At 38.6% G+C, this 19897-nt stretch overlaps 2 protein-coding genes across 2 annotated transcripts; both read right to left on the bottom strand.

Annotated features, from left to right (window-relative positions):
- Positions 1 to 599: 599 nt before the first annotated feature.
- Positions 600 to 3577, bottom strand: LOC113683023 (protein rolling stone). The gene is made up of 2 exons (XM_027200221.2): positions 3381 to 3577; positions 600 to 1988 (listed from the first exon to the last, which is right to left on the bottom strand). The coding sequence occupies exons 1-2, from the start codon at positions 3480 to 3482 to the stop codon at positions 1185 to 1187; spliced, it is 906 nt and encodes a 301-aa protein (XP_027056022.2). The 5' UTR covers positions 3483 to 3577; the 3' UTR covers positions 600 to 1184.
- A 442-nt stretch (positions 3578 to 4019) lies between these two features.
- LOC113683009 (uncharacterized) lies at positions 4020 to 19855 on the bottom strand. The gene is made up of 19 exons (XM_089195267.1): positions 19668 to 19855; positions 18833 to 18940; positions 17871 to 18199; positions 17643 to 17787; positions 16682 to 16827; positions 15794 to 15968; positions 15035 to 15150; positions 13655 to 13808; positions 13306 to 13425; positions 11889 to 12038; positions 11122 to 11346; positions 10270 to 10571; positions 9014 to 9364; positions 8375 to 8606; positions 7416 to 7750; positions 6910 to 6999; positions 5843 to 6065; positions 4893 to 5107; positions 4020 to 4275 (listed from the first exon to the last, which is right to left on the bottom strand). Exons 1-19 carry the CDS (start codon positions 19723 to 19725, stop codon positions 4114 to 4116), a joined length of 3636 nt encoding a protein of 1211 aa, XP_089051393.1. The 5' UTR covers positions 19726 to 19855; the 3' UTR covers positions 4020 to 4113.
- Between the last annotated feature and the right edge of the window lie 42 nt (positions 19856 to 19897).

The following is a 19897-nucleotide window of genomic DNA, read 5'->3' as shown; positions in this document are numbered from 1 at the left end:
TATTAAATAAATAAATAAAAAAAAGTTGTCTTAATACATATATGCAAGCTGTACCTCTAGCCGGTAGTATTTTCTAAGCCCCAACAGATCCTACCAGCTAAAGGTACCAGACCAAATAAAAATGTATAAATGGAAACGTATTCTTGAAAAAAAGTGATTCAGAGGAGTGTAAGACTAATTTGGAATGTAGAAAAAGTGAAATGTGAAGCAAACCATGGTAAAAATTGGGCAAAGTCGACTAAGTATGTACCCCTAGCCAGTTGTATTTTATAAGCCTCTTAAGATACTACAGCTAAAGGTAGGAGACAAAATAAAAAAATAAATGTTAACATACTCTTGTAAAAAGTGATTCCAGGGAGTGTAAGACTGATATGTAATTTGAAGTGCAGAAAAGTCAGATATGGAGCAAACCGTAATGAAAATTGGGCAAAGTCGACTAACTATGCAGGCTGTACCTCTAGCCGGTTGTGTTTTCTGAGCCCCTTCAGATCCTACCAGCTAGAGGTACAAGACCAAATAAAAGAATAAATGTTAACGTACTCTTGTGAAAAGTGATTCCAGGGAGGGTAAGACTAATTTGGAGTGCAGAAAAGTCAGAAGTGAAATATGAGTTTAATTCTGTTAGTAAGTTTATCATAATTTTTATATTGTCAATCTTGTTTTTGTTTTTCCCGAACTTGACCGCACGACTAAGAAATTTAAGGTAGAAAATCATTTTGTAAAGCGTAAACCTCGCAAAGGTATCTACTTAGTATGCGAACTCCGCTCTGCGTAGCTTAACGTGATTCGCTAGCTAAGTATAAAAGCATGACGAAGGTTAGAGATTGACGGCTCGGTAAGCGTCACCTTTATACTCGGTGACCCACATTTTCCTCGACAGATCTGAGCTAGTCCCGAAGTAATAAGTTGTATGTAAGAAAGAGAAGGATAAAGAAAACTTCAACTGTATTAAGAGTGTTAGAAACTATCTCTAACAATATTTTTCAATAAAAACTTAGATGCGTACTTATAACATGCACCCTCTATTCAGTGTAGGAAAATACTGCTTTAAACCAAAGTTGGAATAATCAGCACCAGGTTTTATATGTCCTCACCATAAATGCTTTTCGCGAAACAACAATCTAGGCCAGACTGGTACTGTTTTGTGACTTTTGTGACATGACATGAGGTTAAATAATCGTAATCTATTTTCTATACTTGGTTTTCATCCAGACTCGTATGCGATAAAAACAAAACAAAACACTTTGACAAAACGGAAGCCCAATGAAGAAAAAACAAATCAGGGAAACGGCAGAAAAGACTGGTCTCCCTGTGTAGTCGGTCTGGGGGTAGATATAACTCCTACCAAACGAGCTAGTTCCACCGGACGCCCAATAGATCACCGTAAATACGATATAGGCTATTTCGTAGAGCATAGAGTAGATGACATGGAATAAACGCACTGGCACTGAACTCAGCATGGTTTCAGCAACCATAAGGATGGAGTTAACGCCATGTACAATAACTGACAGGGCGTTTGGGTTTTTCTCGGATATGAACGTCCAGTAAGATAAAGTCACAAGAAGGGCGGCAGCCGATGCAATGTTATATATTACCCACAAGGCCTCATGGTACCAATACATTGGCGTCGCCCGTGTTGCTTCAAAATTGCCATCAGTGGGAAAAGTGTCATCATCTCCTTGCTCACGTCCTTCTCTGCATCCGTTGTTTATCTCACCTTCCTTTTGTTGTGGAGCCTCTTCTGTTTCAACATCCATTCTATACTGGAAAATATGTTTTCTCATTTTCCATTGTTTCTTGTAGTGAAGAGCTGTGATTGTGCAAGCACAAATGAAATACGTTGTGATGAAAGAGAAACTCCAATTGGTCAGATAAATGAACCACTTGGGTCCGTTTTTTCGGTGATAAACTCCACTCGCAATCGTTGTGCCAAGGCAGAACACGGCGACGATAAAACGATACAGCAAAACAGTCAACGTTCCAAACCACTAGGAATATATAAAATATTAGCATAAGCATCGTATCTGAATCGTAAATCGTTTATTTGATTTAACTATGATTGATTAAGGGACTGGTCGTTATTTATTCCTGAGGGGAGGAGGGGGAGGCGAGGTCGGAGTATGTTTGGACAAAATCATATGATTTTCAGTGGAATGGAGGGGAATCATTTGTATCTAAAGGAGTATGCAAGGGTAAAAGGAAGGAAGGGTGTGGAATAGGAAATTGACTGCCAATGAAGCGGATCATTAAAATGCTGCAGAGCCTTATAAGAGGATCAAATAAATTTTATTGTTGCACAATCAAAATCCCCCAACCTCCCCCTCCCCCAACAAAAAAGTTGCGCGTCAACAAATTTATTTCCGACCATTCTTTGGTATATCGACAAATATGTGCTAATTTTTGGTTTCTATGTGGTATTTACTAAAAAAATTATTCACCTCAGTGTCGGTGAAAATTTACTTCCACTTCGGTGATTACTTGCTAGTTATCAATGTTGTAATTATTCATGATGTTACTTATAACCGAGAAAAGTGTATGCTGATCACGAAGGGATATTGCAGAACTATATCGGGCCAAAACTCCTTTAAACGAGATATGAATCATACCACCTGAATTGCAAACTATGAAAAAGAATTAAAATTTAACAGGTTCTAAATCACTGGAAATATATATTTACGAAAAAACTACGAAATGTACTCGACGAAATGTCTTACTATTATAAGAACCGAACGTAGCTACGCAGGAATTAACATGCAATAAATATCTATCAAGTCACGCTTTACTGAGAAACATCAAGTCACGGCTTTTCTAGTCGATATATTTTACAGTCTATGACTGAAATAAGGGGAAGAGAAGTGATATACTACGTTAAGATCAGATATCTGAACTTGATGACCGAATGTAGTAAGTAGAATCGACAGCAAAATTTCAACATGATTATAATATATTCGGAAACAAACACTCAGAGATGCAGATCGTATGTAAACGATATTTATAGCAGTCAAATCCTTAGTTATTTGTCTATAGCATCTGATGAAGGGCTAACGCTCGAAACGTCAGCTTTAAAACTCTTAATGGTGACCGATTTATGTCGTCAACTCAGTTTATAATACCAAATCACCTTGTTATACTCTCCCACCGAAGCAGCAACACAGTTTGTTTAGAAACAAATACCCGCGTCATTCATTTATCCATAACGTCGGTCGGCCTCATGCAAGCCAGTTCACGTATTTAACATTATTTTAACCGATAAACGGTAAAATAGTTTTACGAAATGCAGCCCTCAACTACCACTCGATCACTGCTAAAATGTGCAAATGACATGCATACGAAGCAATATTTACAATTTTGTTTGTTTGACACTAAAAAGTCTCACTTACCGGAGATTGAACAAAATCCTCTGAGTTAGGATACAACAAACGGAAATTAACCAAGCGAAATTCTCTGCGAAGTACACTCCAACACATTTCCTTTGGTAGCATACAACCAAACCTTGCCACAGGAATTAGCACGAACTGATCCCTTAAGAATGAAGCACGTCACGCGTGTTACATTTTTGTCACGCCACGCTAAGAATGTAGCGTGTAGAAATCCAAACAATCCAATCACATGACTTGTTCACAGAATGTTAAACAAGTGGGCGAAAGGGGGGAGGGGGGAGGGGGGAGGGGGGAGGGGGGAGGGAGTTTCGCTCAGAAAATTTTAATGCATGACTAGTTTTGGCTGATCCAAAGTATCGAAATTTCAATTTTTCCACGAGCTCACAAGAACGAAGTGGGTACTAAAATTACTGTTCGAGTGATTGAAGAGGAAAACTCAAGATTTCCTAATTTAGAGCGGACGCACTTTGAGTTTGACACATGAACCAATGCCACAGTTTTCGGCGCTTAATTTCAACGAAAATAAACGAAAGTACCATTTAAGCATCTTGCGGTAGGTTTAAATAGTGACTTAAAAAAAAAAAAACAAAAGAACTACTCTAAACAACTTCAACTTCAAATTAGCGTAATATCATACAGTGCATTTTCTATTTTATTCATCTACTTGTCATTGTGTCATTTAATCATTCCGTTTTTCTCGGTTTAATTCATATTCGAATTCATAGTGTTTATGTTATATCTTAAACTTTTTTAAAACTTTGCCTTCCCGGGGGCGCCTCACAACAGACTTCGTAAGAGCAGAATGGCCACATCTAGAATCGTCGGGTGCTTTGGGATACTGATCGGTCCAAAGCAGATTGAGTACCCAGATGTTCATATGGGTATAAATGGTACGCTGTCAAAGAAAAAAAATAATAAAACTATGAAAATCAGATGCCTCGTGTGTTCTACATTGTACTTGATTCCTACGTCAGCTAATTTAAGTCTCATTTCAAAGAGATTTCACTCTGCTCTCTATATAATTATTTTTTCATATATCTTGAGCTCTTTTTCTTTGTTATTATTGGAAACCTTACACAAATCACCACGACGACAGCAGCAAGAATGTGGCAAAACAAAAGATGTAATGGACAGAACAATAGCTCAGCACGTGCGTGTCAAACTTTTGTACATTTCTTTTCCGTCCTCTGTTAAACAACAACGTGATATCGCGAAAAAATTTGCGTGGTATGACCATGGAAACCACAATGACAACTTATCATAAGGAAGCCATTCGCGCAATCATATAAACTCATTTTTTAATCGACGTCTTCTGGTCCTAGCTTTGCAATTACTGGGAGGCCGGGTTAATTATTGGATGAGTGATAAGCAATAACTTATCACCGTTTGTCAAACGTCTCCCTAAAGACGAAACTTCATCCAGCGCAAACCACAAGAAAGAAGGAAAAATCCATTCATGAAAAAGTTAAAGAGAAGAATTATGACTAAATAGGTTAATATGCGGAGACTCACATCGAAATCTTTGCAGTTTTTGTTCGTTATTTGTGTACTTTCCGTCGAACAAATAAGTTGATCGTCTTTTGGCATAGTCAATTCGTAAGTTCCAAATGGACTCTGGCACTCATTTCCTCCGCTGAGTGCGTCGTCACACGAGTCACCGCTGAGGTAATGGCAACACATTGGTACCAAACGTACGTCGTCTTCTCCCAAACAGAAAGAAGAATCCCCTGGAAGATCACAGTCATGAAGGTATTATTAACCATTAACCCCTGAGAATGATTGGCATCTGATTCCTCTTTACAATATCACCCCTATATCACAAAGGTCACGAGAATCAGAGGAAATTTTCACTAACTGAAGAAGCTCTTGTTTGTTAAAAAACATTTCTATAAAACATTATGGGGGATATGCATACTGACGTTAGGGTGTAAAGGATTAATAACTGCATGTTTTACAACGTTCAATATCGCAAATCAATGAAACAGAAATTGAGAGTAATTTAAATTGTTATTCAATCTTTGATGTGTTGGCTAAAATCTTATCGAAGTCGAACGGTTTTTATGTCTGACTCTAAACTCTTCATTCGTGTTGGTCCCAGAATTACCGGAGGTAAAACACAGCATTTTATACTTGTATGCATTGTTGGTGATGACTAAAATGAGAGAAACTCAAAGACAAATTTGGCTTTTAAATGCTCTTTAACTAAGCACCAAGGAACTTCTAAGTTAGGCCACATTTAACCACTGGAAACTGGCTCCAAGGATCCTTAACGGTGTTAGCGCCGTTAACCATTAGAGGAACCGTTAAAGTATACGTTTGCGTGCTGATTGCTCGGTTTATCATTATTGAATGATGTTTATTTAAACTCAACAGCTCTTCGAGCTTTTCAATGGTGCATTAAACAAGACCTTAATTTTCCAATAGACTGGATACAAACGACCAAGTATGACAAAAATGCCCACCATTTCCGGCCAATTGGGCTTCTGCACATCTAGATCTATCAGTTATTGCAAAGCGGTTGAACTCGAACGTTCTGTACTGTAATGCCAATGGCTGTCGGAATTCCCTCACTGCTCCATTTCCATCTCTAAAGTACGATCCTGTCGAATGTTTTAACCCAAGGTAAACTCTATCCGGGAGGTTGTTTTCGGTTTGAGATCCGCTCCCGTAGAGCTCAATATACATCTAAAATGGAAAATTAAAACAAGTAATCTCAATATAAAAAATACAGGTGGACAGACAGACAGTTTATAGTCAGTGAGTTAATAGTCAGACAATCAGATGGTTAAACAGTAAGAAACTTTTGAAACAGCAAGTCACATAGTTAGGAAATCGGACGGTCAGAAGTGAGAATATGAACTGTGTAAGACTCCATTTTTATGGCTTAAATTGACCCGAGGCAACCCTTGCCTCGAAATAACTTTAGAAAGCGTTCATACGGAAATGTGTGTTGTAGCAACTGTCCCCTCATCATTCTCTTTACTCCCTTAAACACAAAGGTTCTGGAAACAATTTGAGCCTTCTCGTCTCAGGCAGGCGATCTGAAGTGTTTCAGTATGACATAAGTCGTCCCGCCTGAGAGGATTACCCTACTCGCCAAGGCGAGAAGACCCGCCCCCCAGAGTTGTCTTGCCCCCCGTAAAGAGTTTACCATTTATATGTAAACGGTTGGTTGAATTTTTCCAAAGAAATAAGCGAAAAGGTCAGGGTAACTCGCAGGAGGGATGGGGGCTGTTTTAGGTACCCGAGACCATATAAATGGGCCTTAAGTCAGAGAGTAAGGTCGTCAGGCAACTGAACAGTAAGGTCAATAAGCAGCCAGACACAAACTGATAAAGAGATGTAGGTAGACAAGTATGGATATAGTAAAACAGAAGTCAAAGGAACCTTCCCAAAATAAATTATTTGAAGAAAAACTAGATTACAGGCGGAAGCATGGATAGATGAGTTGATAAATTTGGCCCTCAAAAACAGCGACTAAACTTAGCTTGGGAATTCATATCGTTTGATCAATACACTTACCACTTACCTTTAGTAAGCGTATATTATAGCAATTGCTACAACTGTCGTCTATAGATAAATCAAACATCGCTTTGCCATTGTGCAAGTCACTAAATAACTAGAGAGGAAACAAAGACAAGAGTCACTAGGTTCTCACTAGCATTAAGCAAAGTGCTTGATAAACTAGGTGCAAATATCTGGAGACATCTTGGGGGAGGAATGCACACTGAAGTGTAGTAATTGAATGTCTTGTCCGTCAAAAGGGTACAAATGACTAAGTGTGAGAAGTGCATAGCTTTTAGGCTATGCTTTCTTTTGTTCTGATAATAGATTAAACTCATCTTCATCATTGTCGTCAGTCAGCATCCGTTGGCTATATAGCCATCATGTGCCTCACTTGCCGATCTACACATCATGTGGTGTTATGGCAACAAAGCTTCATTTGAAACGGTGGGCTCGCCTGGGCACAACATGCTGTATAAAGTTATCTCCCCTTCTTTTAAGCCTACGTCGTTAGCAGCATGCAATACTTACTAAAGGGTGTGTGGTACTGTTGAAAGACCATTTGTGAGTGCTGGTTTGGTGAATGAACTGTGAAAAGCATTGCTGTCCTTTCCTAAGAACAGAATTGAACGCTGTCAAGGCCTTGTTCAACTCCAAAACTCCTCGCAGTTGTCCAGTGCCGGGAGCAGCCCCAACTGCGAGTCGTTGGTGATTTTTTAGGGTGCCATCTACATTCCAGAGTGTGCGGAACTCGAAGCCTTTGTATAACTGGATGAGATTCTTGGTGAAACTGGTTTCCATTTGCTGATAGGAAGTCAGGAGATCGTCAAGAAAAATCTGCTGTACATTTTCAGCGATAGGTGAGTCTGAATGAGTAAATCGAAGGTGATAATGTTCAACGTGAAGATTATGAACAGTTTAAAGCAGATGCACACTTGGGATAAACAAATGGCTCCAGCGAATGAGTTATATTAGATGTGAAGCCCAAAATAATCCAGCCGCTGAGGATGACAGTATCGTAGGCTCGGGCTGGAAACTGGGAATAGTCTCATCCCATGTTTAATGTACAGGTTCATAATGCATTTTATTTAATATACTTGCGTGAAAATTGATTTTAAGTTCAAAGTTAAAGACAGCAATTTTGGGGTAAAACGCAAAACAGCCATTCTCCGTAGCGGAAGTGGCTGATTGAAGATATTTATCGTCGCGAGGCGGATAGGTAAATGTCTACCTCTAGCCACAAACACTAAGATGAATATTTTTTTTAGTATAAACTAAACAAATGAGATGGTATAGCACAAAAAGATCATTTAGCTCATTTATTCCTGCAACAATTAAAAAATCCTTGGTTGCAAATCCCGCGCGAGTTGGTCGAAAGCAAATAGCTAAGGATACTCGGAGTTTGAGTTGCCAATCAGAGCACGTCTTCAACGGTAACCACCGTTAACATTCATTATTAGAGGTTTTCTTTACAAGGCAAAAAATCTTACCGCCAGCACTACGAAGACTTGCTAGTTCATTAGACGTTGCCTCTAAATTTTGAATATCAAAATTGTATCCTCCAATAGCATTGTCCAGGTCGATAACTTTGGCTATGAGGTCAATCCTTGCTGCACCAGAAATAAAGAAGCTTTCCATCTCCCTTCTAAATGCCCCCGATGCCTCATTTAACATACATCCAAGGTCCGCTATAAGACCTTCCTTGTTTATTTCTAGATTGGCCTTGGAAAAAAGTATGAAACGAAATAGAAAATGAGTGCCATTTGAATACTTGCATATATCAGTATAAAATTCGAGGAAAGTTTTCAATTTTTGACCACTCTTTATTTCATTTGGAAAAATGATTTGGGACAAAAAAAATTTGGAAAATTGCTTTCACATAGATAAACCGAAAATTCATGCCTGTTAAAGTTAACATAGGACCAGAGCCTGATCTCCAAACACCAGGGGTTTACTTTGTAGTTAAAATTTGATCGAGTTGTTACGTATCTCAAGCAGGGTCTCGTGTAGGATTTACCTCTTCATCCTGACTGAAATTTGAAACAACAACTTTATTACTTAAATCTAAGATGGCTCGAAAGCTCTTTGCAACTAATTGTGATCATTTTAGAAGACATATGGTAGTTTACCTTCATGATTTCTGGTACAGCTTCTACATCCAATTGGGTAAAATCCAATTCACTTGAATCTTTAAGAGCAGCATAATTCTTACCAAATGTCAGCCACTTTAAGAGTTTGTCTTTGTTTTCCTGGAGTGTCCCGGTGTTGCATTGCGTTGCAAAATTCCCGATCACTCTGAAAATGGTGGAAGCAGCCGTGAAGGGATCACTCACTGTACCTGCAGCAACAATCCCTGCGAGTCCTTGGAGTACAACTAAGAGGTCTCGCTTAGTGAACTGTGCATCTGCATCTCCATCAGGCAGCTCATTGAATAGAGCTGTAAGAGAACCATTCATGTTAAGTTCCAGTTGGGTGATAGCCTAATCCATCAAAAATCAAATAAAATAAAATTAGATGATTAGCTAAAAAATATATAGAAACATTTTGAATGGTTCTAACTTATGATCTGTTGGAGGAAAGGCGCATAGATGACGAAACTATCAACAGCATATTGTCTTTTTATGTGTAAATCAAGTAGAATCGATGTTGCAGTAGGTCTGTACAATAAAGAATCAGGGAAGACAGCCGTGTGTGGTACTTTTTTCGTTCTTACTACATTTTGACGTCATCTGTGATCTCTCTCTGATAAAACGACCGCAACATGGAATCTACTCCGATGAGATTAGATGGGATGAACAAATATAGTAAACATACAGGCTCTACTAACAAGAAGAACAACAATGCAGGAAAAAAAACACGCAAGAGACGATTTCGTAATATTCGGAACTGAAATTAATGTGTTAGGTTAATCTCGGCTTCTTTAAAAAATCCAACAAATAAACGAGCTGAGTAATAAAATTTTAGATGGAAAGAAGTCTCGTGGTTTAAGAAACTCTATAATATAAACTGTACAAGTGTAAAATTTCGATAATTTTTTTTTGCGCAATTTACATCGCCAATCAGCTGCTGACACGTCACTCGCCTTTCCGGTCACCTTGTCAGGTCGAGAAATGAATGGCAAAGAGTTCACCATTCTCAATCCAAGGTCGTCTGTCGAATTTTCTTTTCAGGAATGGCCTATGGTGTTTATAAAATAAATAGAATAATACATGGTTGCTTGTAGATATGGGATTTCTCTTCTAGTGTTTAACACGTTATCTCACTTGTCCGCTGTTCTTACTTCTCAAAACCAAATATTATTTTGCCTATATTAAACAAAATGGTCATGATATTACTAGATCTGTACAGATCCATGACATAACAATACAGAACATTTGCTGCGTACTTGGACGTAAACGTTTTTTTCGTTCGTTGCTGTTGTTTTCGCAGCTTGAAGTCTGGATTTTTGATTGTCGACCTGAATCCTCGCTGCTGTAGAAATAGTTTGTGCTATTTCTTTTATCCCAGAATTTTGTTGAATCGATGTCTGAATTCCATTGTAAGCACTCTCGTAGTCCCTAGCGTTGTTTCTCAGTGCTGTCAGCTGTGTCTTGAATGTCTCCCATTTAATGAGAGGAGCAAACAGTTCATTATTTCCAAATCTATCATATCCTGCGGCGTCTAGGAATGTCAACCTTTGTTGTGCATCTAATTCAAGAAGAAGCAGGGCACATGCATTAGTTTCAGGCCCAGGGGGGGCATTGTTTTAAATATTTTGAAAGACGCCGACGAATTTCCCGAAGTGTAAAGATTAACAAAAGGAGCATGGGCCTCTGTCCTAGTTTTTTTCTTTTTTTTTTTTTTTTTTTTCAATCCGATTTAACTTGATAAACAAGAACATGAAATTAAATGATCCGAAATTACCGTGGAACTTCATCATAAAAACAGAGTAATTGACGCATGCAAGGATGCCAGACATGTTTCTTTTAAAGAGGTGGGTCCGGGTTAAAGTGTCTGATCATGGAAACCATGCCATTTGATTATTGTAACATAATTACATCATACACTTTTCCCTTAGTATTAACAAGAAGATCCATAAATATAACTCGTATGGAAAGAGAATCCCTGATACGGCAGAATTGATAAATCACATATAATTTACCAATAGCAGCAATATGCATGTCAAGGTTTTGCCAAAGTCCGCTGTCCATAATCATGCTTTTGCATTGAATGGCTTCGCTTTGGTAGTTATACTCACGTTTTTTCAGTTCCAATGAGTCTGATCTTCCGTCCGTAACGTTGACTAAAAAGGTCAAGACTGCTTCGGCGTCTGCTGTCTTGTTTGCCCAGACAAGGTCTTCAGCGTATCTTGTCATCACCTTTAGCAGCGGCAACGGATACATGTCTTTTTGGCTGCGACTGAGCGCTGAGTTTTGAAGGTAGGAGTTTGCTATCTCACCATTAGTACCAGGCATTACCACAGCTATGGTATGATAAAAGAGAAAGTTATTTAATTCAAACTAATCGAGATCAAACCACAACTTCAAGAATTGCCCGAAACTATAATTGAGTAGACCTGAAAGCTATAGCATACGCAATCAGTCAGTGAGCGAATGAGCGAGTGAGCGAGTCAGTCAGTCTTTCGGACAGTTAGTCGGTCAGATAGGCAGCCGGTAAGTCAGTCAGTCGATCGGTCAATAAACAAGGCAGTCATTCAGTCGACCCGTCAATAAACAAGCAGTCAGTCAGTCGGTCATTAAGTAAAACGGATAGTCAGTGATGAAATATTCATTCATTCATATACATGCAGTCAGTCAGTCTGTCTGTGTAAGCTATACCTTGCTCCCGTCCAAGAAGTGTTTCCACTCTATCTTAAAAGCAGTTGGCTGACAACAAGATATTCTTTATTGAGTGCTCTGATATAAAGAAAGTTTCTATTGTCTTCTTTGAGTGGCAACAGGGTTTCAGTTATAGCTTTGAGAGTACTATACTTTTGACACAGTTAAAGAATTAAACCCACTCAACCTGGTCCGTTAGGTCCTTGATCGCCAGGAGGCCCGCGAGCCGCCTCTGGTAGGGTACCACCCTTGTAACAGTGTCCGGTACACGCAGTGAAGTAACAGACTCGGTCATGATAACATTTAATTCCACGGCCTCCACGTCCTCCTTGACCTCCTGTTAAAAACAAAATCGAATTTAATAGATGATCCGCGTTGGCGAGTTTCAATGAACAAAAAAGCGCAGAAAAGAAGCAAAGCAAAATTCAGTCTTGGAAGATATTCGAACCCATGCCTTTTACATGTAACTCAACAAGCCACACGTTGGATGTCAGGTACGTTTTAGAGGACTATTCGCTTCCGTAGGGGAATCTTATCACAATTAAATTAAATGAATTTTACTTCGATTTGCAGATGATAAATTACTAAAGTTGTGGTCCCTGCAAGTGAGCTACAATGAAGACATAGATAGGAATCCTGAGAGAATCTAGGTATCACAGCAACACAAAGCATTCAATGCTCTTTTTCCTCACTCACGGAGAATGGCCAAGATATCACCTAACAAAAACCTCGCTAAATAAAACACTACTAACAATAATTTCGGGAGATAATCGTGGATTAAATTTTACTTGAAAGATTATTCTTAGTTTTGATTAAATAAGTGACCGTTCCATACAGACACAGGATTAAAAAAACAGGCCGTTGGGACTCATGCCCAGAAAAGGGGAACCACGACTGCTTAATAGAGGTGAAAGTTACAGCAATTAAGCAGTTAAATTTTCGGTACTTTGAATACCGAATGCTGAATGTAGTCGACTGTATAGCTTTCAAGCCATTTAGCCAATCACATTTTAGCTGGAAAATGTTCAAATCCTGAAAGAAAGTGTCTAGAAGAGTAAAATGAAATAGATATAAGCAGATATTTTTGCGATTTGTGTTGTATTTTGTCTGAGGTCGCATAAGAGTGAGAAAAATACGAGCAATGAGAAAATGTTCCCCCTCATTGTACTTTAAATCATCGAAAAAGGGATTTACTTCTCAACTACTGTTTGATTTTCTAGTATGTTAGCTTTAAGTTGTCGTTAAAGATGAAACGATCAGAAACGAAACATATTAGCGTCCTTTGGGTCAAACAGATATATGTGTTTCCCTTAGAAGTTGGTCGCAAATGAAAGTTTGAATCGTTTATTGCTTAATTGCAACCATTTTGTTGGTCCTCTTTCTGTCCTTTTTGCCTTGTTCTATTCTTTAATGCTATCACATATTTAGCGCGTAACGTTCTCGTAATATAGTAGAATGGTTTAATGGTGGAATGATAGGAAAATCTTAAATTTTGTAAGTTATTGAATACTCCTTCGCAAGGGAATGGTGACAAGGTTGAGGGAGACTCCTAAAAGATGCCTGAACTCAAATGGACGTGACACCACTGAATATAATCCTCTTACCTGGTCCTCCCATTCCATTAGCAGCTACTGGGCCTCCTGTTCCACGACATGTCCTAAGATTCATCTTCCCCCGCAGGCTTCTGATGCTGATTGTTTGATGCCCTGCATCTCCACCATTTCCTACCGAGAACGTGAGGAAAATGAAGGCGTAAGTTATAAAAGCGACTGGTAGGATCCCAAGTAGTCTGCTAACAAATTAAAACGTAGAAAAAAATGCTTTATTCTAAAATTGCTCCACATTTCCTTTTCGGTTACGAAAAAAATCAGTGATCTGAGGCTCAGTTGATGTACCAACAACCCAAAGGAAAGGGGTATATCGTGTATAAGGACTTGCTTATCAGTCAATAACCTGCATTCCCAGCATATCCTCCAGGATATCCTCGCATTCCTTTTCGACCTGGTATCCCGGGGATTCTTGATGTACATGCAGTTATTACACCTTGACTGTTTCTTGTGGCGTACTGGTCACCTTCACAATCGTCCCTCCGATTCCTGTTACGTTCCTAGGTCGAGATGAAAGAGTCTTAGAGCAATAAATGAACAAAATGAAAAAAGCGATGTGATAGATAAAAAAAATAAATACGAAAATACTGTCATCAACTTCGGAAATTTAAAGACCTTTCTTAAGGGTTTACAGAACTTACTTACTATCTTTCAGCCTGAGTGAAATTTGAAAATCATCCTCTACCATTATCTAAGTTTTTTTCTATCTATACAAACAACAGCCTCCATTTGGCGCGAAAATACGCCAAGGAATTTGTCCACCGACGGTAATTATATGTTCCGACATGAGAACAGCTTTTTTATAGCGAAGCTTGAAAAAAACTGTGAGTCATAAGGAAGAGATAATGTTCAAGGAAAACACACGAGCATATTTTCTCGCCAAATGGAGATTAGTGTCTTTATTACACTTCAAATATTTTTGCAACGCGCGGGAAAGATGTTAACGAACAGCTTACTGTTTGCTGCGCGGCATGTTTACTTTTCAGCGTTCTTTGGTTCGACGTTAGAAACAAATAAACATATCCCTTCTTCTGCAACAGTAGACGCTCTCTCATCTTGATTTAAATTTCAATCCGGAAGACTTTTATTGTAGTGAACACAAGGTTTGGAATTTGAGGAATATCCCTTAGGGTATTTCCTCGGCTATTCCCCTGTTTTAGCAGTGGCATATTAGGTCACGTGATGCGTTTGGATAAATCGCTTGAGAGAAAAAATTTTTGATGGATCATAAATTACAACATACCGGGTCAGGTTATCATGGCAGCAACGGATATCTTGGAAAGTGGATCGTGGTAGATCTATTTTCAAGTATTTGACATATTTTTACCTCCTTAAACTGCAATTTGGTCGGATTTGAACACACAAAGACGGCAGCCATTTTGAAATCCATTACCAATGAAATTGAAGCCCACAATCATAGTTCAAAATTCACAGAGGAAGTTAAAATCTAACGATGTCATCCGACTCCAAACAAATTCAAAGATATGGACTTATTTTGTCTAAGGGGTTAAGGTATTTCTTCATGCGCCTTAATTGTTGAATTTCTCATTTCTGATACTTGACCCATGGTCTTCTCAAAACAGTCGCAATTGACAGACCTAGCACTCTATTGTTCAATCAGAACTATGCTTTTCCATAAAGCCGATACACAACTTTGAAAGGAACGCTTCACTAAAGAAAAAATAATAACTTGTTTCTTAAGTAATTAAAGTTTCCTTTGTTATACCTGATGGTCATCATCAGGTCCTCCGTCGCCGTCTTCACCGTTGCCGCCTGTCATACCATTTCCTCCATCTGTGAGTATGTTGATGTATCCTTCTGCCGTATCCGCAAATATCTCCACTTATAAGAATAAATAAAATACTTCTGCACATTAAATGAAAAAGAAAGAATCACATTCATACTCTTAGAGACCTCAAAAGTCAATAGTGTTTGGCAATTTTAACAGAGTTTGAATCATTTTATAGTTTCCTGACTGTGTCATTTAATCCTTGAGATCTACTTTATTTTAGATTTTATCATAGGACTTTAACGTTTTGAACTGTTCTTCTATTTTTATGATAACGTTTTTATTTTATTTAATGATATCTATATTTGTATTAGTATTATCATATGTGTTGTATGAGGAACACAAGTTTATTAGCCTTGTAGCTATCGACTGCTACCTTCTTTAAATAAATTGTTTACTTACCTACTTACTTTCTAATTAGATTTGATCAGAAAATTTGCTTGGAATAAATTTGTCTTACACGGTGATAGCCATTGTGAAAATAATACTTGCGATTATAATCAAAAAAGATTTTCCGCTAATAAATTTCCTTCTAGATGATAAAAAACAATTTTTCTTTGATTCTTTCTTTTCTCCATCATGGGTTGTGTCCTTAGCCACTCGAGAATGGCTTACAAGCAGTTAAGAGAGGTTGTGCTCCAATAATTCCTTATTTTAAAGAATGTAGAAAATTCGACAAGGCGTTATTTGCTTTACCTGTTGGTCCATCTGCTCCATGATTTCCATCGCATCCATCTTTTCCGAGAGTTCCTGCACTGCAGCTTTTCGTCACCGCCGGAGCTCTGATGTCCAATTTACTACTTGAGTCAACAAATGCCAGTTTACGGCTAAACATTGTCAACTTCTTTACGCCACGCAATTTGATGTTACCCTGCGTAATACAAGTTTATTGTTTTACCAAAGTCTATTAGCATTACAAACGCTGTTAAAGTGTTTCGGTTATACAATTAGGGTGAGCCGTAGTGTCAGTCGGTTTTTTTTTTCCCGTTTTGGTTATAGCAAGCAGTGCGTTTCTTTCTCTACTTAGGATTTTTATTTTGCGTTTTTTGTTGTTGTTGTTGTTGTTGTTGTCGTTGTTTTGTAACAGAACCTAACGGCCAAAATAACTAGCCAAATCGCCATTTCCTTATCTTTATAAGATAAACGATATTCTTCCCAGGATCAAAATCTCCTAAGATTTGTGAGGCTTCCTCCTCAACACTTCCTGAAGACCTGAAACTTTTTGCGACTGAGGGACAAGCGGGAAATTCTTCCTTGCCTTAGCTGGCGTCATTTGAACTTCAGAGCAGTAATTTTTGTACGGTGGCTATTTTTCTTGTCTCATTCTCCTTCAATACTTTCCCCGTAACTGGAATAACAAAAAATCAATGTGACAGCATCGTGTTTGGCAATTGAAAGAGCCTCAAGGACGAGAAGATTGGTAATTTTACACCTCTTCATTTCCTTCTGCTCCCTTGCGTAGTTATCTGCTTCCCTCTTAACTAGCCGTTTCTCACCTTTATCAACTGTGCCTACTTTAAAAGAACATATTTTGCTCCAATGTATTTCAGAATAATAGTATAGGCCAGAAATTTATCATCATACCGATACAACAATGGTGTCTGCCATAACTTGAAGGTCAATGTTATTGGGCCACTCCTGGGAATCGCCGAAGTTGATGCTTCGCTGCGATGTTAGGTGTTCTCGCACAAAATCCATGTGAACGGTCCGCCCAAGAACTTTGTACCGGTCTGTCAGCAGACACATAATATTTAGAGACTATTGGTGCGGCGCACAAAGAGGTACTGACTGATGGAAGTCCAGATGTCGTTTATTTTACAAGTGCTAAACTACACTTTTTCATTTCATTTCCTTGTTAAGACAGATTCTGGTCAATTTTACAACGGCACTTACTCACTTTATTCTTCAGAAATGTTGCAAACGGTTTCGAATCGTGACCCATGTTAGTTAACAGATAAAAAAAACTCTTCATACGATGGCGAAATTTCATGATACTTGAAGAAGCGAGCAATAGCAGAATGTGGAGCATGAGGGTCGCGTGGCCTCATACCTCAGTTGGTAGTAGCGTCTAACAAATCTCTTTGAGGCACGCGTGCGAACGCCCTGTAGAAGCCTGAATATATTTTTTCTGGCTTCTTTTGTACATTTCTAAAAATGCCACTCGTTTTTGAGGATCATGGCTTTTCATTTGACAAGGTTCCATGCACGAGAATTACTTATCTGATACAACGATGTATGACCTGTTTTCAATATTTCAAGACACTATCATCCTGGCCCTTGTTGTTGGAAGCATCCTGGCCCTTGTTGGCCCTTGTTGTTGGAAGCATCCTGGCCCTTGTTGGCCCTTGTTGTTGGAAGCATGGACAATGCTATCCACCGGATAAAGTGCTATTCGGCCGATAGAGTAATAATTTTTTTTTAACACTTATCCGCTGGATAGCGATTTATCTGCTGGATAGCGTTATTCAGCCTTTAAACAACCGAGACCAGGTTTACTTCGATAATAATAATGATAATTATCAGCATAAGAGGATGCAAAGCTTACCCGAAAGCCTGCAGCCGTAGAACTCTGCCCTCATTGAAATAAAGCGATGCCATGTTTTTGGATTTATTTGGACGTACCGAGCTTCTATTGGCTGCATGAGAGTATGGGTGACAATGGTGTTCCTGTCGCTGTTGCCGGAAAACACCTGTAAGAATAAATAGTACTCAGAATGTCTCTGCAACTTGAACAAGAGTACATTCGACGCATAAAAATATCACCGCTGCTCACCTTATCAATGCCACTCTCTTGATATGTTTGAAAACTAGATTGACCATCAGCAGAATATTGAAGAGTGTAGGTGATTACCCATTCGTTCCAATCACGACGCCCCTGGGTCGCAACTCTCGTAATTTTAACATTCTGGTTGAAGTCAATTTGGAGATATTCGTTTGTGTTACTTCTTAGAGGCGACCATCCTCCTTTCCTTTCTTGAACTTTTCTGCGGTTCAGTCGTGCATTAAAGGGAGCGTAGAGGCTGCTCTTTTGGGAGGATGCTGTCATTTGTTGGTTTAGGACTAGACCACTCTCCAGTCCAAGTGGCTCGTTACCTGTGCAAGCTGGTGGGAAAAAGTTGCATTGAACAGTGTTTGATTGAGAAAGTTTCTTTCAAGCAAGTTCAATTAAAAAACGTTATGTTTTTACTTAACTTCGATATAGCAATCACCTATTTCGTTCCAGCATGCAGGAAGTGCACAGAAATCAAAAACGCATTCGAATTCTTTTTCTCTAAGTAGAGGCAGGTCGTTTGAAATCCGAATTAACTTACCACATATCTAATTATGGATCGCAAAATTTATCGTGACCCACATGTACAACAGTTAATTGCAATTTCACCCTCTAGATTTTAATTGATCCTCTTTATCATTTCTGATAGTTATGTATTGATAACTAGAATGCCCAATAACCGCTGATCTTCTTGCCAACGTTCCCTGAACGTAATCAAGTTGCCTTGTACAATGCTATTAGAACCTTTTGCCAACTGAAAACGATCCAGAAAACGACAAGAGAAAATGGGTCTTTGCTTCTGATTCAACTTTCTTTGGACGATCACGTCACAAAGGATAATAAGGGGGCGGGGAAATAGAATTAGACAATAAACGGAATTATATCATCATTTGTTGCGCCTACGTACGATGTATTCTGCTAAAATCCATACCGAACTAAATTGCGATAAGCGTTCTTTATTCTACCTGCACTGAGAGGAACAATCGACGGAGTCTCAAACCATGTCATATTAGGATATTCAAGAGTTTCGCTGAAAGACTGATCTCCTGCTGGCAAAGTCGAGCATCCATTTTCTGCAAAGGTAGAAGGAAGAAACGTAAAACAGTTGGCAGCAAGAATATATGTGACACATTTTCTTCAGCTTTAGATTTCAATTCAGTTTAAAAAGATTTGAGCAAAATTATGACAGTATAACTTTTGCACCCTGTAGAAAGTTTAACTTTTTTCTCGTTTAAACAATTTTAAAGTCTTTGTTTAATCTGACTTTAAAAAATTGAACAAGGGTAAATTTTGAGTGCTTTACATCGACAACTGCTTCTTTGAAAATACCGTGTATCAGTAGTAATGTATGCATTCTCGTATAACAAAACCATTCTCTGCAAGGAGTTTTGTTTTCCATGAATTCTACTCTCTTATTGTCCTCGAAATCTTGTATTTAAAAAATTAACACGTCTGTTCAGTTAAGAAGCTGGTTTTCTTAATCAGTAATGCAGGCATACTAGAAAATAGAAAATCGGTATGCTTCTAACATAATGGTGAGGAGTAAAGTACTATGTTCCAGTAAAGATGCTCTTTCAGGCAAGATCCTTAGTATTGCCTCGCCCAACGTGCAATGGAATGTTCTAAATCACGATGTTTCAAAGGAAACTGTTATTTCTTGCCAGTTAGAGATGCGCAATCTTCTAAGTCTTTTCTTTCGCGATAAGCTGTAATTATGTCTTAGCGTTACAAAACCTACCCGGTTAGATTGACGAAAAAAATTCGAATCATTTAGATCAATACAATGCCTGTACCACAAACCTTGGCTGAGGCCGAAGTCCAGAGCTGTAAGAAAAGCCAAAAGTAGAGCCAGATTCATTACTTATCTTAATCTCACTGAAGAGTGGTCACCCACTGCTCCAGAGTGGTTGCCTGTGTGAACTGAATGAATGGTTCTCTTTCAATGGCAACAGAGCAACGCAACATAGGAAAAAGGTAAATAACCTCATTAAAATTGAATGCTCTCTTCGCGGAGGAGGGAATAAGTGTGA

The sequence above is a fragment of the Pocillopora damicornis genome, chromosome 2 (genome assembly GCF_964200805.1).
Source record: "Pocillopora damicornis chromosome 2, jaPocDami1.2, whole genome shotgun sequence".
Taxonomy (NCBI): Eukaryota; Metazoa; Cnidaria; class Anthozoa; order Scleractinia; family Pocilloporidae; genus Pocillopora; species Pocillopora damicornis.
Note: the sequence above shows the minus strand (reverse complement) of the source record. Positions and strands in the feature narration are given on the sequence as shown.

Coding starts and splice junctions, on each gene's coding strand:
- LOC113683023 (XM_027200221.2), bottom strand. CDS start 3,482: ATGCTACCAAAGGAAATGTGTTGGAGTGTACTTCGCAGAGAATTTCGC. Junction 1,989..3,380: donor AGGATTTTGTTCAATCTCCG/GTAAGTGAGACT, acceptor ATATATTCCTAG/TGGTTTGGAACGTTGACTGT.
- LOC113683009 (XM_089195267.1), bottom strand. CDS start 19,725: ATGAATCTGGCTCTACTTTTGGCTTTTCTTACAGCTCTGGACTTCGGC. Junction 15,969..16,681: donor CAGACACCATTGTTGTATCG/GTATGATGATAA, acceptor TGTATTACGCAG/GGTAACATCAAATTGCGTGG. Junction 4,276..4,892: donor AAAACTGCAAAGATTTCGAT/GTGAGTCTCCGC, acceptor TTTCTTTGACAG/CGTACCATTTATACCCATAT.